Source organism: Eulemur rufifrons, chromosome 28 (genome assembly GCF_041146395.1).
Source record: "Eulemur rufifrons isolate Redbay chromosome 28, OSU_ERuf_1, whole genome shotgun sequence".
In the NCBI taxonomy this organism is placed as follows: Eukaryota; Metazoa; Chordata; class Mammalia; order Primates; family Lemuridae; genus Eulemur; species Eulemur rufifrons.
The window spans coordinates 13,696,053-13,714,632 of record NC_091010.1 but is presented as its reverse complement, the minus strand read 5'-3'; the positions used below and the strand labels follow the sequence as shown (position 1 = coordinate 13,714,632).

Here is an 18,580-nt window from a genome sequence, read left to right as displayed (position 1 = left end):
AAATTATGAAATGGTTCTCCTGTATAAAACACTAATGTATGATAGAGTTCAAAATTACTTACTAAGAATGGAGGTTACTAAGGGTTAAAATTCTAGTTAATATACATAATTTTGTACATAAAGTGTGCCAAAAAATAAGCTGTTTTTGATGAATAAAATTATCAAAAAGGCATTAAAGTGGTTTTTTACTCAGAAAAAAAGAATAATTTTGTGTAATTCAGTGAGTATTTAAAGGTTGCTTCAAAATATAGATTCAGAACAAAAAAAAAGATGGAAAAGAACCAATAAGTGAGAGAGATGTATAGAAAGTTATGGGTATGAAGATATATTTTTGGTAAGGAAGTTTAAAAAGAAGAGAATAATTGTGTATAATCAAGAATCTTGTGTGGTAAATTTTTGTCCTAAAATGAAATGACAAGTTATGTAAAAAAGAGAAAGTATAGGACAAAACAGAAAGCCCCAGCACATTGTCAAAGATTTGTGTAAAGTCATGATAATGTTCTTCAAGGGTGAATTTATGAAAAAAAAAGCATGTAATTAAGTTGGCAATATTTATAAGGGAATTGTTTATAAGTCTTTCTAGGGATTGAGATTTGATATTAAAAATACAATATTACAATACTAAAAACATTGGTCTCCTACATTAGAACAAGATTTTCTTGAAATACTGATTTGCTCTTAGTTACACTGGAAGAGGTTTTGATTTTGAATTCTGAAATCTGTTCAACAGCCACCTTCTATACTGAAGATAGTTTCTATTTCTGGCACATTTCTTCCTGAGATCCATTTTATTTCCCTAATTTCAGGTTCAAAATGCTATCTTTTTCATTCAGCATGGTCATTTCATGTCTTGAGGGAGAGTTTTCCTCTTGAAGTTTTTCAGATTCGCATCTCACCTGATACCCAGGTCATGCGTTCTGTTCTTCAGCTCTCCTGTCTTCCATTGAGCAGGTCTATCTTTTTGGTCGGCTGGGATGATAACTCTCTCCTCCAACCTTTCATCACCTCCTATAACTTTTTCATCCAGTTTTAACTCTGCTTTTATGGCCTGGCACTGTAATGTTTATTTTTTATTTTATTTTTTTGAAACAGGGTCTCACTCTATTGCATGGCTAGAGTGCAGTGGTATCATCACAGCTCACTGGAACCTCAAACTCCTGCGCTCAAGTGATCCTCCTACCTCAGCCTCCTGAGCAGCTGGGACTACAGGTACATACCACCACATCCAGCTAATTTTTCTATTTTTTGTAGATACAGGGTTTTGTCCTTGCTCAGGCTGTTCTCAAACTCCTGGCCTCAAGGAATCTACCTACCTTGGCCTCCCAAAGCGCTAGGATTACAAGTGTGAGACACCTTGCCCAGCCTTGTAATGTTTATCCTGAAGGCCTAGAAAAGCAATGTTTTCCTCCAGCACAACTTGATTTTGTACTCTCAGCTTTTCTTGATTTGTCTGAATTGTTCCATGTAACCAGGAAACTTTACATTCTTTTACTTTTTCTCAGAGCCCTGTCTTCCCCCGCTCAAGGTACTAATTTTCTTGTTTACATTCCTCTGTAATTTGGGAGATTGCTCATAACCTTGGACACAGTCTTCACACGTCCGATGAAATTTAAGTACCGTTTCAACAGGTTCATCTTCAAGGTTATCTAAACGGGCTTCCCATAAGGAGAAGTAATTACACTGCAAGAGGTTTTGCTTTACCTTTTTGGTAACTGACCTAAGAAAGCCAACAAAGTTGTGTTTTATAAAGATAACTTCCTGTGTCTTTATTAGGCTTCTGATTACTTAAGAAAACCTGAGCTTTGGAAGGGTTAAGGTTTTTAAATTCATGTAACTTTCTGTATTGCTTTTGAAGTCTTTTAATTATCACTCTGATTAAATGAATAACCACTATTTCACAGTAACCTGTGGTTCTATTTTGAGCAAGTGTTTTGAACCTTTTGAAATCTTTGGCAGCCTTCTCCAGGATAAAAATCCTAAACTGAGTCTTTTGAACTAGAATTAACATTGAGATTTCCAGCTGGGACCCTGGAGAACCTCAAGGAACCTATTTTTCATCTTGTAGAGATATTAAATGATTAGGCTTATTTGGTAAATCATATGGCAAGCATTGTCAAATGACAAGCAAGGCTAGATCTCTTAGTTATATTTATGGGCATGTTATTTACTTGAATGTTTTGAAATTATAGAAATTCATAAACATTTAATATATTATCAATCATAATTTTGGTTAAGTAACGTCTTTTTTAAAGTTTTATTTGCATTGCTATGTTATTGATGTGAATATTCTAAAGATTATGTGAAATTTATCAGTCCTGATGTGATGCTGTCAGTCATGATTCTGGTGAATATCTTAAAAACTTGCATCTAATAGAAATGACTAAATAGCCTTGTCAATTGTGAACTCTCATCAGACTTTTAACTGTGGCTATTCTAAGTTTTTGTCATCCACAGTTTTTGTTTTGAATTCTACTCTAACAGCATTTGCAATTAGCTGTAGCCCAAAATTAATTTTCATGGAAAAAAACTCTAACAAGTACTCTTGAAGGCAGATTTTGTGATAACTTTAAGATCAATGGGCTAATGAAAAATTTCCAGAACTCTGATAAGGAAACTAACGAGTTCATGAAAATGCTAATCAAGACCCAGAAGAACAAAAATTAATTACCTAAGATTGAGTAACGAATGAAGATGATGTTTTTATGACTTTTATTTAAAACATTCTTGGTTCTTTACTTAAATGTTCTTTTTTTTCAGATTTAAGGAAATTTTCTCTCTTAAGCTATGTGTAGTTTACAACAATTTGGTAAAGTGTACTTTTGTGAACAAAAATGGAAGCGTTTGATTCTTCCAGAATGTGGAAAATGTTTATGAGTATTCTTAATTTTCATAACACTATGGTTATTTGTGTAAGTTCAATAAACACCTGCTCTTTCTTATAATAGGATACAATTGAGACATTGGTTATATTACTAAGGATTTTCCTGAAATGTTATAATTGAGAATGTACATAAAATGCCTAGAGCCAAGGGTTTCTAGCCTGACAGTGAGTGAGTAAAAATTGTCACTTCCTGGCAGGCCCAGGACAGGCACCTTAAGCCTGTAGGTAACATCTAAAGTCTGCCTTTGTTGGGATTTCTAGCCTCAAGGGGTTTTAAATCTGAGATCCTTATGGAATCAGTGTAGAGATAAAAAGTTATGTTTCTTAAAAAAATCTATAATATACCTGTTATTATCTTGTATAGCCCTGTGCATTGTTTTGAAGTCCTTATCTACCTAGAGGCTAGACTAGATCCTGAACTCTTCTATATTCCTCCAATATAACCTTCTTCCATGGCATTACTAAAAATGAAAAACTGTTCCTAAAGCCCTCTAAGCTGAAACTGGATCAGTCTTTAGAGCCCTCATGCCTGATGTATGGGCCACAATAAAAGTTCACTGAACCACCTTAGGCCATAATCAGAGATAAACTCTAAACCAGAATAAGAAGTGGACCTTTTCACACCGTAGACAGTTTTTCTCAAGACATCAGAACAAGACTCCACATCATAATGAGACTCTTACATGCCTTTTTTTACTAAGCAAGTTGATGTTGTAATTGAAATTTCACAACCAGTGCCTTTTGTTTGTAACTTCAACAGAACCTGACCTAAGAGATACTTTGATATCCATTGGTTAACTAAGCAAATATCTGTGCTATTGCTAATACTACATGCTGTACCTGTATAAATTCGTATGGGACAGTTGAGAGTCATATAAACCAAATACGAAACCAGGCCACATGATTACAACAGATCTCACCTAATTCCCTGTGTTCATTTGATCCATTCAATTGGTTGTCTTTAAGCCTAGGTTCATCGTTCAAAACTATTACACAAACTGAGAATATAAGTTAACTCTGCATTTTCCGTTTTTAAAACTTTCTCTATGTTACTCATTAAATTTTTGCAAAAGTACACCTTGCAACAGAATAATGCTGGCCCAGCACTTTGAGATAATAGAAAAAGACTATGGCTTTGAGCCAGGTCCTCCTTCCAGCTGTCCTCACTGCTGTCACTCCACAGTGTCCACAGGAAAGAGGCAGCAAGTGCTGGAGGCTTGGCTGGCTGTGGGGACAGGCGGCGTTGTGTGGGAAATGTGTGACTCAGAGGTACCAAGGGGACAACTTACCAACAACTTTGTCTTGACCAAACTTGAATCTGCAGATAACTTGGTCCTGCCCCTTCGTGTTCTGAAAGCCGGTTCCATGAACAACCACTTCGTAGGATTCTGCAGGGCAGCAGTCAGAAGTCCGAGTGAGGGAGAGTGGAGGGCGTGTGCGCTCCCAGCTCGCCCTGCCTGGCAGTCCACCCAGTACCACACCGCCAGGGGCTCCGACAAGGAAGAAGCTGTGTCTCAACCAACATCTGTGTGTCCCCCAGGCCAAGTCCTCCTCTGGTGTCACTGAGAGTCCATGAGGAGGCGGCTGGTCCTCGAGCACTCAGAGGCCCTCTCGCCACCCTCCCTGGCCCAAGGAGCCTGTGAAAGGCACCTGCGCAGGGGCCGGCTCAACCGGGGCTTCCCCACCCTGGGGTCCCCCGGTGCGCCCTCAGCCAGGCCCTCCCTCCTGTGAGGCCTGAGAGGAGCCAGGACAAGGCCACTGAAGACACCCTGTCTCCTGCCTGAGCTGGGCCTGATGTCTGCTGGGCTGCTGGCCATGTGGGGTCTACCCTTCTGTCTTTCTGTGTGCCCTGTGGCAGGCTGGGGACCCCAGGGGCAGGGGCAGGACTCAGGTGTGGCAGGTGGGGCCCCCAGGACGTTGCTCAGGAGAGCCCAGCACAGAACAAGTGCTGTCTTAGCTGGGGTTCCAGAGACCTACAGGAGATTCCTCATCCCCTGCCCCTTCCTGGCCTGCCACACTGCACCCCACCACCCTGGGGTTCAGCAAGCACATCTTCCCCACAGGGGCTCCTGTCCCTGAGGCAGGTCCCACAGGGAAACAGGGAGGCAGTGAGGCGCTGGCCCAGGAGCCCGCCCGGGCTCCCGCAGGACTCCAGGCTGCTCGAGCACACTGGCTTCTGCCTGGCCAGGGCTGGCTCATTCCCGTCCCTGATGAGACCCGAGGCACCCCAGGTGGTCCCCAAGGAGCACTTCCTCTGGCCCCTGCGTCCAGTCTTCCTGCGGCACGGTGCCTCACAGGACAGTCTGCAGAGCCTCCGGCCGAGGGCAGAGCTGGCCTGCTGACATGCTCTGTCAGGCTTTCAGGTGTCTTCAGAAATGGGAGCGCACATTGAAAGCCAGAACATTTTCCCTAACAATGCAGATTTCTAGCTTTTTTGGAAAACGGGAACGGCAGGCATCCATGGATTTGTGTTCCTCCCTGTCAACCACTGGTTGGGGCCCAGGGGCACAACTGTCCTCAGATGGAGGAGCTCCCAGGGCCACCCTCACTCCAAGACCCCACAAGGACAGCTGACACTGTCCTGGCTAGGCCTGGTCTTCCTCTTGCTCATGGTGCCTGCCTGGACCCACCCGATGGCCTGGACCCTGCCCTTGGAGGAACCTGAGCCACGTAGAACCTCGACATATGAGAGGGTCAGACCTACACTAAGGGCTGCCAGAAGTCAGAGGGCCCGTCAACCAGGGAAGGTTTCCAGGGTGAGGTGTCCTGTGAGGGGGGCTCAGCCCCTAAGCTGAGCAAGGGCTTGCAGAAAGCCTGGGACCCCTCAGCCCTGCCTCTGCACAGCGGGGGCCCAGAACACAGACTGGACCCTGGAGGGCCTGGTGGCCCTGCCAAGGGGCCTCAGACACTGCAGCCAGGCTGGGGTGAGGGAAGTGGTCAGCTCAGACCCTCGGGCCCTGTGCGGAGGCTGGGCTGGAGGCCAGGCCTGAGGCAGGGAGGCCAGCGGAGGCCTCTGCCATGCTGGGTGCCAGGCCCAGAGGCTGAGTGCTGGAGCCGGGACGGCCTGCCCTCCCCTGGCCTCCCTTCCTAGGCTCCCCGGCACACTCTTTGGTTCTCAGGGCTCCCTGGTGCAACAGCTCATTCTACTTCATGTGGGGTCAGGGCTGTCCCCCTGTTCAGGGCAGCTTTGCATAAAGCAGTTGACAGGTCAGGGCTGGGACCACTGGCCGTGCAGGCAGAGGCAGTGTGCTGAGCCAGTGGGCAGAGGGCACCTGCCACCTCGACTCAGCTGCTGGGAGGGAGGAGTGACAACTCACATCGTCACCTAGGCCTTGACAGGGCTGCTCCGAAGCCACGGCCTGTGTGTGTCCAGGGGACATGAGGGGCTGCAGCTGTCAGGCCGGCTGCACGGCCAGGCTGCTTTACAGCAGGAGCAGCAGGAAGAGACCCTTCGGGGCAAGGGCTCTCTCTAGCTGCCAGCACTGCAGCCCCTGCCCCACCCCCACCCCTTGCACGGCACAGGGACGGACCGGAGCCCAGGAGCAATGAGGGAAATATCAGCACCACCTACTGCTTCTCGGGCCCTACCAGCTGCCAGTCCTGCGCCAGCCTCTGCACAGCGCACGGCCTGTACATCTCACGACACACCTGGCGGCAGCATCTCTGCTCGCGGGAGGCTCCGCTGGAGCTGGCAGGCGTCTGGCAATTGCTCCAGGTTGCGTGCCCACAGGTGCAGAGCTCGCACTTGAGCATGGTGCAAGGGCGCCTTCCAGTTAGGAACACTGAGGCCAGAGCCCGCGGCTGGTCTGGACCCAACTGTACCCAGCTGAGCGCTGTCCCCAGAGAGGAAGGTCGCCCAGGGCAGCCACAGTCGTACAAATGCCCCGCGGTGTGGGGGCCCCGCCTGCACCCACAGAGCTCAGAACACAGGATGTCACCACCTTACAACACACAGGATGTCCTCCCCACACTGGTGCAGGGGTCTCAGCTGGGGAGAGGGTGTCCTTGTCACTTTCCCAACCTCAGGGACAGGCGCTCGTGTAACCACTGGGGGCTGTGAGCCCCGGTGTCTGTGTGATGCCTTTGTCAGGCTGTGCGGGTCCCTCCTAATCCTAGTGTGCTGAGGATGTTGGATTGTGCCGATCCCTTTTCTTCACCCATTGAGACAAGCGCCTGGTTTCTCTCCCCCATGTTGTTGATGTGAATGACAGAGACGCTCCAAGTCCTGCAGCAGCCTGGGCTTCTGGGACGGGCCCTGCTGCTCTCATCTGTTTCTGTGTTGCACACGTGCACACCCCACACACTTTCCCACACATGTGCACGTGCACACACCGCACGCTTTCCCACACGTGCGCACGTGCACACACCGCACGCTTTCCCACACGTGCGCACGTGCGCACCCCGCACGCTTTCCCACACGTGCGCACGTGCGCACCCCGCACGCTTTCCCACACGTGCGCACGTGCGCACCCCGCACGCTTTCCCACACGTGCGCACGGGCACACACCGCACGCTTTCCCACACGTGTGCACGGGCACACCCCGCACGCTTTCCCACACGTGCGCACGTGCACACACCACACGCTTTCCCACACGTGCTCACGGGCACACACCACACGCTTTCCCACACGTGCGCACGGGCACACACCACACGCTTTCCCACACGTGCGCACGGGCACACCCCGCACGCTTTCCCACACGTGCGCACGGGCACACCCCGCACGCTTTCCCACACGTGCGCACGGGCACACACCACACGCTTTCCCACACGTGCTCACGGGCACACACCACACGCTTTCCCACACGTGCGCACGGGCACACACCACACGCTTTCCCACACATGCGCACAGGCACACACTACACACTTTCCCACACATGCGCACGGGCACACACCACACACTTTCCCACACATGCGCACGGGCACACCCCACACACTTTCCCACACATGCACACGTGCACACCCCACACACTTTCCCACACATGCCACACATGCTGCATCCACACACACAGCACACTCACACTCTCCCCACGTATACCCTCCCTCCCATCATACCACACAAATACATACAAGCCATACACACAGCATGCAAAGCCACACACACACACACACACACACACACACCTGTCAGTCCACAGCAGTGACTCTGGAGCTCTTACCTCCTGCACACACAGTGGAAGGCTTCACAGATGTGACTTGAGTACAGACACCTTTAGTGAGCTGGAACAGAGGGAAGGGGGGAACAGCGTAGAGGTGTGAGGCTCGGGGCACTGGTGCCTGGCCACCCCCCATTCCCAGTCGTCCCCCTCACCGATCCAACGATGGATTTCATGGCTTTGAAGCCATTGTCCACTGCAAACGTGTGGGCTTTACTGTCTGCAATTGCTGTTATCTACGGAGAGAGGAGGGGGCTTGGACCTGCCAGCCAGGGCTGAGGATGCTGCAGGTCCTCAGGCCCAGGGACAGTGTCTTGCCCTCATGCCACGGGGACAGTAGGATGGCTGACTCTGAGGGCCGCCCCTGGCTCTGCCAGCATTCTCAGGGAGTACAGAGCTTTTCACCCTCCCCTCGCTGTGGGAGAATGAACAAAACATGTTGCCAGTCAGTTCTGCAGTGGCCATCGGTTGGCCCAAATCCCTTGGGAAGGATTACAAGGGCATCTTTTGGGTAGCCCTGAGAAAGCTGCCTGTGACACGTTTTCCCCAACAGGGCTCAAGACTGGCATGTGGTTACCTGCTCTGAATTACCTGCCGTTTGCTAAAATCGGCCACACCCACAGTGTAAATAGTTGTCCCCATCTTCCGAGACTTCTCAGCCTAAGAGGAAGAAATCACTGACTATAAATCAGCAAATACGGAGAGCAAATGCCAGTAATGATGAACTGCACTCACTTCCTTCAAGGTCTCCTGAAATGCTTGTTCCACCAGTGTCCCATCAGTTATAGCGATAACCACGTTGGGAACCTTGTCGGCTGCAGGGAAGGCAAGCAGTGGCCTGGTCGGCAAAGGCACCAGGGTGACCTCCAGAAGCGCCAGGACTGCCCCAGGCTGCCAGGGTCACAGCACTGACACTTCAGGACATGGCCGGGTGCTCCCCACATCACATCCTCCTGGGCAGAGGCTGCCCAGAGTGACAAGGGCCTCAGCCCAGGACCCATTTTACAGATGGGGACGGAGGTGGTTCAGGGCCTTCCCAGCAGGCTGCCTGACCTCTCCCGCCGGCCACACGACACCGCTCTGCCTGAAGGGCAGTCTGGCCACCACCCCACAAGCATAGGCCCGGAGTATGGGCAGAGGAGGTGAGCCAGACCCTCCTGTGAAAAGCAGGCTCAGGGGGCTGCGTGGGGGTGGGTCCTGCTCCGGCAGAGCCTGCGGGCCTCCTGCTGGCAGCGCTGGGCCCCGTGGGTCAGGACTCCAGGTCAGCCGCACCGGGCAGGGCCCCGACACCTTCTGCAGCAGGCGCCTCCCTCCCGACAGGAGCCGCACCTCCACAGTGGACGGACAGGGGTCAGCTGCGCCCTGCACGGCCTTTTGCACCATGTGAGACACAGTCGTGGGATGCAAGTCAGCTGGAGGGGACACTGGACGGGAGAAGGACAAAGGTGCCATCGAGGGGAAGCGACTGTTCTCTCAGGGCCCCCGGCTTCCTCCTTTCCTTCTCCCCCGGCCCCACTGCAGGGCCACACTGCCTGTTTACTCAGAACCGGGAAGGGACACACGCGTGATTCCGGGAGTTCTCAGGGCACCCTGGGCTGGCCACGCTCCCTGCACAGGAAGGAGCCTGGAGCTCAGAGCAGGGGCGCCACGTGCTCCACCAGCCACAGGGGTCTGCACACAGACCTCCCTGAGGCCCCGGTCTGTCCCCTGTACCTCACCACCATACAGGCAGCAGGCACTTACGTCCAGCGCTGGTTCGTTCCATCTGCTCATTTGCCTGCAAGGAAATGAAGAAATATGGGGATGGACGGTGAGGTGAACCCAGTCACGGTAAGACCTTGTAAACTAGAATAGACTCTCTGAGATCTAGGGGTCTATACCCTTTTAAATCCTTCTTGCATGAATGTGTGTCCTTCAGGAACCACCTTCTCAAGTTTTGCAAGACCTTTCCTTATTTCTTCACTGAAAAAAAAAATTAACAAAGGAAGGTTGAAGTAGACAGAGTTGACTGCTAAAACCCAGCTCCCAACCTATGCCAGAGCCACTGTCCACTGTGCAGACCCAGTTGGACAGGGTAGGGGACCAGGCAAGTACTGTGATCTGCCCATTCTCACTGTGACTTGGACAGCAGATTTCAGGGCCTTCTGAGCTCCTGCCTGTCTCCAAGCACTCAGGCCTCGGGGACATCACCAAGGGGACCATCCACGGTGAGTGTCAGAGCTTCCCAGGGACGTGCAGCTGTGAGCCAGGCCCTCCGAAGGGACCAGCTTTCCGAACCCTGACCCAAACCCTAACCCTAACCCAGAGATGTGCAACTGCCAGTCAGGGCCTGGCAATGGGGCCAGCCATCCTAACCCCCGCTCTAACCTAACCCTGTCCCCAGGGACCCTCAGGTTGGCATGTATCTTTCACTTGAAAAGGCTGAGCGTGGGAAAGGTCACCTACTAAGCCCCCAGGCCTGCACCCAGCCCCCACGGCCTAAGACCCCTGGCCTGACTCCATTCCCCCTCCCCTTCATCCTGCCAAGGAAGCAGCAAATCTTACTTAGAGCCCTCGGGCCCCTTGGCTGCCTGTGCTCCTGACGCACAAAGACCAGAGGCGGGGAGAGCACTCCGAAGGCTGTGCTGTGCGTTCGGGCAGCTAGCTGAGCTGATCCCCAGGCTGGCTCTGGGATAAGGCCTGTCAGCCGCTGTTAGAGCGGACAGGACGGGTTAGGGCAGGCGGGGCTGGTTCTAGTGGCAGGACTGGGACAGGCGAGGGGGGCCCAGGGTCAGGCTAATGCAATGTGATGGGCTGAGGCAGCACAGCAAGGCTGAGCAGAGCGTGGACCCTGAGGGCCTCCCCATGCTGCAGGCAGAGACCCGCCAACGGGGCAGCTCTGCGAGCCCTGCCCCGCCCAGCCCCGGGGGGGAGGCCGGGCCCTGCCATGCCCCAACGGGGACCACACCGGGCTCTGCCCAGCCCAGCTCCCACTGCTCTCTGGCCACCAGCCAGGGTCCTTCCCCTCGTCCTTGATTCTTCCCCCTCAGGCCCACTCAGGTCTCTCTCCCAAACCCACAGCACAGGACACACCCTCCCAAGCCTCGCCCAGCCCTCGGAGTAGCACCCCCTCCTTACTCCCCTCGAAGCTGCCCTAGGGGCCTGGGCACCCATCCAGTGCTCAGCGTCCTCACCTCCCTTCTGTGCTGCACCCACTCTGTACCCAGCTCCACTTGTGGGCGTCCCAAGGGATCCTTCACCTCCCAGCCCATCTGGAACCCTCAGGACACCCACCCCCAGGCCAGGGTCCCCTACTGGGACCTTCCAGTCCCCTGGACCCTTGCTCGTCCTGCCTCCTTCTATCACCCCAGCCTGGCCTGGGGCTCTGGACCCACCCACGGGCTCCCCTGCAGGACCCACCCAGGACCAAGCTCCCCTGCACTAAATTCCCCAGCACTGCCCCGGGCTCAGACCCTGTCTCCTGTCCCCACTGGCCAGGGCAGAGAGGGACAGGCACAGAGCAGCGCCCAGCACAGGCCGTGTTCACCAGGACCCACACACACCAGCCCCCTGGGCCCAGAGATCCTCACAGCCACCTGCCAGGAGAGGAGGCAGGACAGAGGGAGGGCAGGGACAGAGGGTGGGAGGCCGAGAACTCTAGGGCACAGGACTCTGCAGGTCCAGTGCAGCCAGGGGTCAGAGGGCACGGGGGAGCCGGGGCTAGGCTCAGGGTGCGCACTGAGGGACGCCCTGGCCAACTTACCCTGTTCACTGGAAGGTTCCCCACTGTAGTCTTGGGGAACCCCTCAGCTGTCTGGAGCTCCCTGCAGCCCAGCCCACCAGGACTCCCTTGGGGAGTTCAAAGTCAAAGACTCTTACCTGTCTGCGGTGAGTGGCATCACGGTTTCACCAAAAGTGGAGTAGGTGATCAAGGACATTTTCACATGTTGGCTTAGGAGGAAATAGGTTCCAATGAGAAGCCACAGGCACAGGCCCCAGTGGGCATCAGTGAGCTGCCCGGGGACTGGTGAGCACCAACCCCCTGCTTCCCACCCCTGCTCTTCCGCGCTGGGGCCCGAGTGGGACGCAGAGAGGCCAGGTGAATTAGTGAAGGAATCTGGAGGTGTGGGGCCCCCGGGAGAGAGCGTCAGGACAGTCCTGCTCCGTCCCTGCACTCCCAGCACCCAGATGCACACACGCACCCACACGCCTCCAGGAAGGCCTCCCGCCCACTGGCCTCCCTTCTACTGAGAAACTCCTCGTCTCTTCACCCCATCTCGGAGAAATCATCCTCCCTCTTGGCAGCCACGCACACCTCCTCCCTGTCCTCCCCTGACCACTGCCTTCCTGCCCGCTGACCCCTGGTGCCCCTCAGGGAAGCTGCTGCCACACGTCCCCAGCTGAGCTCCCCATGGCTCCTGCTCTTGTCACCACCCACATCACCCACAGTTAATCAGACTTTTCTCCCTGGAGCACAGCCCTGATGATGTCACTCCCCTTCTCTGGCTCCCTGTGGCTCCCAGCAGGAATCAGAGGCCCTGGGCTGGCACCACGAGCCCTTATGCCCCTGACCCCAAGCTGACCTGCCCAGCCTCAGGCTCCAGCCCTCCCCTGAGTTGGCCCCAGGCCCCAGCCAAGCCAGACCCCTCACTGCACCACAGGTCACCTGCATGGCTCCTGTTGCCGTGTCTTTTCCAGCCTACAAGACCCAGTTCAAAGTTCCACATCCCCTGGGAAGCCATCCTTGACTTTGTCCCTAGGAATTCTCTGTTTCCTTTAACCTTCCTTGGCGACTTCTTTGTCCCTTGCCGCTGGTCTGCCTAACTTCCCTCCCCAGCCTGCGAGGTCCTCGAGGGCAGGCGGTGGCCTCTGCAGTTGGCCCTGGCCCACAGGCAGGGGCCGGCCAAGGCTGCCGAGACCCGATGGAACCAGTAGGCGCTGGCCTGCTCCTGCTTCGGAATGCCAGCCCGGGCTCTGTGCTCCCTCCCGAAAAGGGACTCCCCTGCCCACCAGATCTAATCAGACACGCCCTCTGCCTGCCGGAGGGAAAGCTCCCTGCAGCGCAGAGAGGGCAGCATGGAGATCGTACTTTTGGAGCTGCTTCACAGTGTCCTCCACAAACCCATAAAGGTCACCCCAGTTGTTGTTCACGCTGCCCGACCTGAAAACAGACAAGACATAAGTCAGGGTGATGATGTGCTGCCATCGAGTGGCAGAGTTTCTGCTGTCCCCAGCCACACAGCAGGCTCTTTAACAAGCCCGTCTCCACCCGAACACAGCTGAGGGCTGGGCACACCCTCAGTGATCACCCCGGTCATCCTGGGTGGGGACTTCCATCAGCTGAGTGGTCTGCCTAACGTGATGGTCCAGACCTGCCTTCCTGGGACTGAGGAGCTCCCTGGGATGAGGGACATTTGGTGGCTAACCAGGATAGCCGGTCAAGCTATGTGGGGGCTGTGTGGACAAGAAATGGGTGAGGATTATTTGATTGGAAAAGGCCCTAATAAATAATCCAAACCTAAATTAAGAAAAAAAGTCCATTTACAAAAGCATCAAACAGAAGAAAATATTTAGGAATAAATTTAACCTAAGAGACAAAACAAATGTATACTGAAAACTATAGGACATTGCTGAAAGAATTTAAAGACACAAATAAATAAAGATATTACATGTTTATGAATTGGAAGACATAATATTGTTTGGATGACAATGTAATCTGTATCAAAATCACAACAGTATTTTCTTGCAGAAACAGAAAATCTATCCTAAATTTCATATGGCATCACAAGGGACCTTAAATAGCCATATAAACAAAAAAATCTCAAAAAAGATAACAGAGCTGGTGAACTCACATTTCCTGATTTCGGAATTTATTACAAAGGTACAGTAATCAGAACTGTGTGGTACTGTAACAAGTCCTGTCACATGCACCAATGAACAGAACAGAGGGCCCAGAAATAAACCCTCACATCTATGCTCCATTGACTTTCCGTCATTGTCCCTCAAGTAATCAGGGTGCAAAAGGACTGTAGTTTCAACAAATAGTGCTGAGAAAATCCGATGTCTGCATGTGAAAGAACGAAGTTGGACTGTTCACTACATCATCACAGAAATCAACTCAAAATCACCAAAGGCCTAAATATAAAGCCTAAAACTTTTTTTTTTTTTTTTTAATTTGAGACAGAGTCTCACTTTGTTGCCTGGGCTAGAGTGCCGTGGCGTCAGCCTCGCTCACAGCAACCTCAAACTCCTGGGCTCAAGCGATCCTCCTGCCTCAGCCTCCTGAGTAGCTGGGACTACAGGCATGCGCCACCATGCCTGGCTAATTTTTCTATATATATTTTTAGCTGTCCAGATAATTTCTTTCTATTTTTAGTAGAGACGGGGTCTCGCTCTTGCTCAGGCTGGTCTTGAACTCCTGAGCTCAAACAATCCTCCCGCCTCGGCCTCCCAGAGTGGTAGGATTACAGGCGTGAGCCACTGCGCCCGAACTAAAACTTTTAAACTCTTAGTAGAAAATATAGGAGAAAGCCGTAACATTGGATTTAGTACAGATTTTTTTTTATATGACACCATAACCACAGGCAACAAAAGAAAAACTGGACTTCATCCAAATTTAAAACTTTTGTGCATCAACAGACACTGCAGAGAGAGTGAGACACACCTGCAGAACAGGAGAAAGCATTTGCAAATTATGCATCTGCCAGGGAATTAATATCCAGAATATACAAAGAACTCCTACACCAAGAACAAAAAAGAAACAACAAACAAAAAAGTGGAACAAAAAAATGGGCAAAAGACATTTCTCCAAAGAAGATATACAAATGGCCAATAAGCACATATGCTCACAAGGAAAGATGCAACATCACATGCATTGATGAAGTGCAAATCAAAGCTACCCTGAGATAGCACTTTGTACCCATTGGGATGGCTATTATCAAAAAAACTGGAAAATAACAAGTGTTGGAGAGGCTCTGAAGAAACTGGACCCATCGTGCTTTGATGGTGAGAATGTAAAGTGGTGCATCCACTGTGGGAAACAGTTCAGAATTTCCTCAGAAGGCTAAACATAGCCAGATGATCATCAATTCCACTCCTAGGTATGTTCCCAAAAGAAGTGACAGCAAGGACTCGAACAGATAGATGTATGTCAGTGTTCATGGCAGCGTTATTCACAATAGCCAAATGATAGAAACAACCCAAGTGAGTGTCCATCAATAGATGAATAGATTAAAAAAATGTAGTATATTACGTACAGTGGAATATTACTCAGCCATAAAAGGAATGAAATTCTGATAGATGCTGCAACACAGACGAATCTTGAAAACATCATGTTAAGTGAAATCAGCCAGACACAAAAGGCCAAATATTGTATAATTCCGATTACAAGAGATACTTACACTAGGCAAATTCATAGATACAGAAAACAGAATAGAGGTTACCAGGGGGTGGAGAGAGAGGAATGGTGAATTATTGTTCAGTGGGAACAGAATTTCAGTATTTAATGATGAGAAAGTTCTACACATGGATGGCAGTGGTTACACTACACTGTGAATGTACTTAATGCCACTGAATTGTACACTTAAAAGTGGTTAAAATGGTAAATTTTTGTTATGTATATGCTACCATAATTTTTAAAATTACTAAAAGAAAAATAGCATGGACTAGTTCATTTTCTTCCAGTTCAGTGCAATGTATGAACAACTCAAGAAATCTCATGAATAAGATGGGCTCGAATGGCCAAAGAGCCTTCCCGCAGGTAGCAGCTTGTTTCTGCCCAGAGGACTCCCGCAGAGATCCTCAGAGACCCGCCCAGCTGCGGGGTCTTGGGTGGGCTCTGGAATCAGACAGTCCAGAGTTCCAATCCCGGCTCCACAGCTGCCTGTCGGGGCTGCAGGGGGTCATTCCTGGCCGTGAGCTGCCTCATCTCCTGGTCTCTGCAGTGGGGGCGACAACAGCTAGCCAGCTTGTTAGGGACACTCACTGAGTAAGGTGCTTTCCTCTCCTCCCTGTACCCCCAGTCCCGGCCCCCCCGCCCCGCATCCCCCCATCCAACCTGTCTGGGATCCCGTGGCCTCCGCCATCACCACAGATCCAGACCCTGGCCACTCGTCACCTCAGCCCTGCCCACTGGCCCAGGCCACCGGCGTCCCCTCCGTGGATGCTGCACCGGCCTCCTGCCGGCTCTGCCTGCGCCCCCCTCAACTGTCACCCTTTCTGAACAAGAGCCCAGTCACACCCTTCCTCTGCCAGGAGACACTGCCACCGGTTAACTTGGTGTGCGGGCAGCTCCCTCCTCTGATCGCGTCTCTAGAAGGCCCCACCCTCAGCTCCTCCCACCCTCCTGCCCTGATTTTATCCCCAAGTGACACATGACTTTCCTCTTTGGTTTGTTTATTGCCTGTCTCTCCACTCAAGTGCAAGGTCCAGGAGGGCAGGGCCTTGGTCTACTTCTGTTCGCTGCCTTATCCTCACCGTACCAAACAGTGACCAGCACTTAAGAGCTGCCCAGAAATTCTTCCTGAGCGAACGAATCAGCAAGGGAAAGAGCAAATGGCCAAGACGGGCTCTTCGCACGGGTGAAAGATCCCAGAGCACCTCGGGAGTGCCAGCCCCGGGTCCAGGCCTAATTGCCCCGCAAGGCCCCCAGAGGAGCTCTGACCCAGCCAGCCAGAGGCAGAGGGCTCAGGGAGACAGACAGCTGCAACCCTGCAGCCCAGCAGCCAGGACCGGGGCAGGCCCCTGCAGTGCCCGGAGTTCCCAGCCTGTGACTCTGCCTTGCCTGGCAGTTCACGTCACACTCACCCTCGGCTATTGCCTCTGACCTAGGAACTCTCCCTTCTTCCCCATCACACCTGGCAAGGTGAGTATAAAGACACCCTTTTCACAGATGGGGACACTGAGGCACAGAGACATGAAGCAACTTGCCCAAGGCCACGGGGCTGGTGAGTGGGGTCTGCCTGTCTCCGATACCAGGCTGCCCCTTCCCCGAGAGCAGCCGAACAGTGGCCAAGCATCAGCGTCCAAGGGAAAGAGAACGTCAGAGGGAGCTCCACCTGGGATGGCGGGAAGAGCGCAGCGCAGGACGCCCAAGCCTTGTCACAACACTTGCCTCTGGGCTTCACCAACCTCCAGGAGCCCCCCTTGGCCTGGAAATAGGATAGAAAAATGCCTGTGCTCCTCCACAGCCCCAGGGGGATTTGAGGATGCAGGAGCGCAGGGGCCGGGCTCTGGGTACAGCGAAGCGCTTCAGCACCACTGACAGCAGCTCCACTGCTACTGGAGAGTGACCACAGAGTCTGTCCTGCCCCACAGCTGAAATGCAACCAAGACAATGTCGCCAGGACTGAAGACCCGCCCCCTTTCCTTCCTTGGGAGCTGGAAGGCACCCAATGCACAGCCCGGCTGTCCCAGGGCCACACCGAGACAGACCAAGCTGTTCCTGAAAGTGCAGGAACTGTCACCGGCTCTCCAGGGCGTAGATGAAAGAAGCAAAACTCCTAGAAGCAGCGCAGCAAAGGACTTTCTAAGAGTGACACTATTAGAAGGCCCAACAGAGACGACAAAACAATCTCTCTGGGCCTAGTAAAACAGAAATCATTTGGGACAAAAAAGAAACAAACAAAACAACACAAAAAACCAAAAATTCACAGTGAGCTTGTGGCAACTGCTGAAAGGCAGCCCCTGGTAATCAGCTGTCGAGGGGGCATGAGCACCACCACAGGGGCCTGGATGGCTCTCTGTTGGCACATCGGGGCATGATGACATATGACAGGTGTATTTTCCCCATCCAAGAGACAACGTACCAGGGAATAAATACCTGGGACCTTCGTTCTGCCTCAGGAAAGAAGGCAGCCTCGCTCTGGTTGTCTGACAAAAGATTGCCCTGTTCTCTGGCAGAAGCTCTGGGCTCCAGGCCCTGTCCTGCCCCCAGTGAAAAGGGGATGGCGGCCGCTGTGGCCACGCAGAGCCAGGCCTGGAAGGAACACTCACTTGTCTATGATGTAGTAGAGGTCAAATTTGGCCTTGCAAAACGACTGTGCTTGCCCTTGGCGCCAGTGATGCCTGGTGCCTGGGCCGTGGCGGTGATGGGCCCGTCTGGAGCCCGGGCCCAGGTGGTGGAACATCCTCCAGTCAGGTCTTGGGTGCTGGAAACTTCCTGCTCTGAAAAGCGGGGGAGGGAGCAGCAGCAGCAGCAGCAGGAATAGCGCCGAGCAGGGTCCCCGGACACCACGGCTCCCCATTTTCCTGGCTGTCCCTGTGACCTCAGCTCACTCTTGGGTTCTTGAGCCAGGGCCCAGGTTCTCTGAGCGCCGGCCACCTCTGGCCACCCTCTGCCGCCTCTGCCGTGCCCAGGGGCCACACCCCTCCTGCCCTACCCCCAGTGCACACTGCGGCCCAACACCAGGTACCTGCCCGGACTGCAGGGAGCAAGGTCAGCGTCTGGCTCTCGGGACACCTGCCTCAGCTGCCTGCCTGCCCTTCCCCCACCCTGGGGGCAGAGTTCCCTGTTGTTATGACTGACAGGAAGGTTGACATGGTGACTTTGTGACCTGCAGCTCTGCCC

The 18,580-nt window shown here is 52.5% G+C and overlaps 1 protein-coding gene across 1 annotated transcript in view; it reads right to left on the bottom strand.

Annotated features, from left to right (window-relative positions):
• LOC138376127 (anthrax toxin receptor-like) overlaps positions 1–18,257 on the bottom strand; it is a 45,312-nt gene extending 27,055 nt beyond the window's left edge. Inside the window, exons 1-10 of the mRNA XM_069460164.1 lie at positions 18,007–18,257; positions 13,103–13,174; positions 11,893–11,964; positions 9,915–9,996; positions 9,778–9,811; positions 8,770–8,849; positions 8,626–8,694; positions 8,190–8,270; positions 8,038–8,098; positions 4,171–4,269 (exon numbers count right to left, since the gene is read on the bottom strand). Coding sequence (XP_069316265.1) covers positions 4,171–4,269; positions 8,038–8,098; positions 8,190–8,270; positions 8,626–8,694; positions 8,770–8,849; positions 9,778–9,811; positions 9,915–9,996; positions 11,893–11,964; positions 13,103–13,174; positions 18,007–18,257 — 901 coding nt within the window. The remainder of the gene's footprint in view (positions 1–4,170; positions 4,270–8,037; positions 8,099–8,189; positions 8,271–8,625; positions 8,695–8,769; positions 8,850–9,777; positions 9,812–9,914; positions 9,997–11,892; positions 11,965–13,102; positions 13,175–18,006) is intronic.
• Between the last annotated feature and the right edge of the window lie 323 nt (positions 18,258–18,580).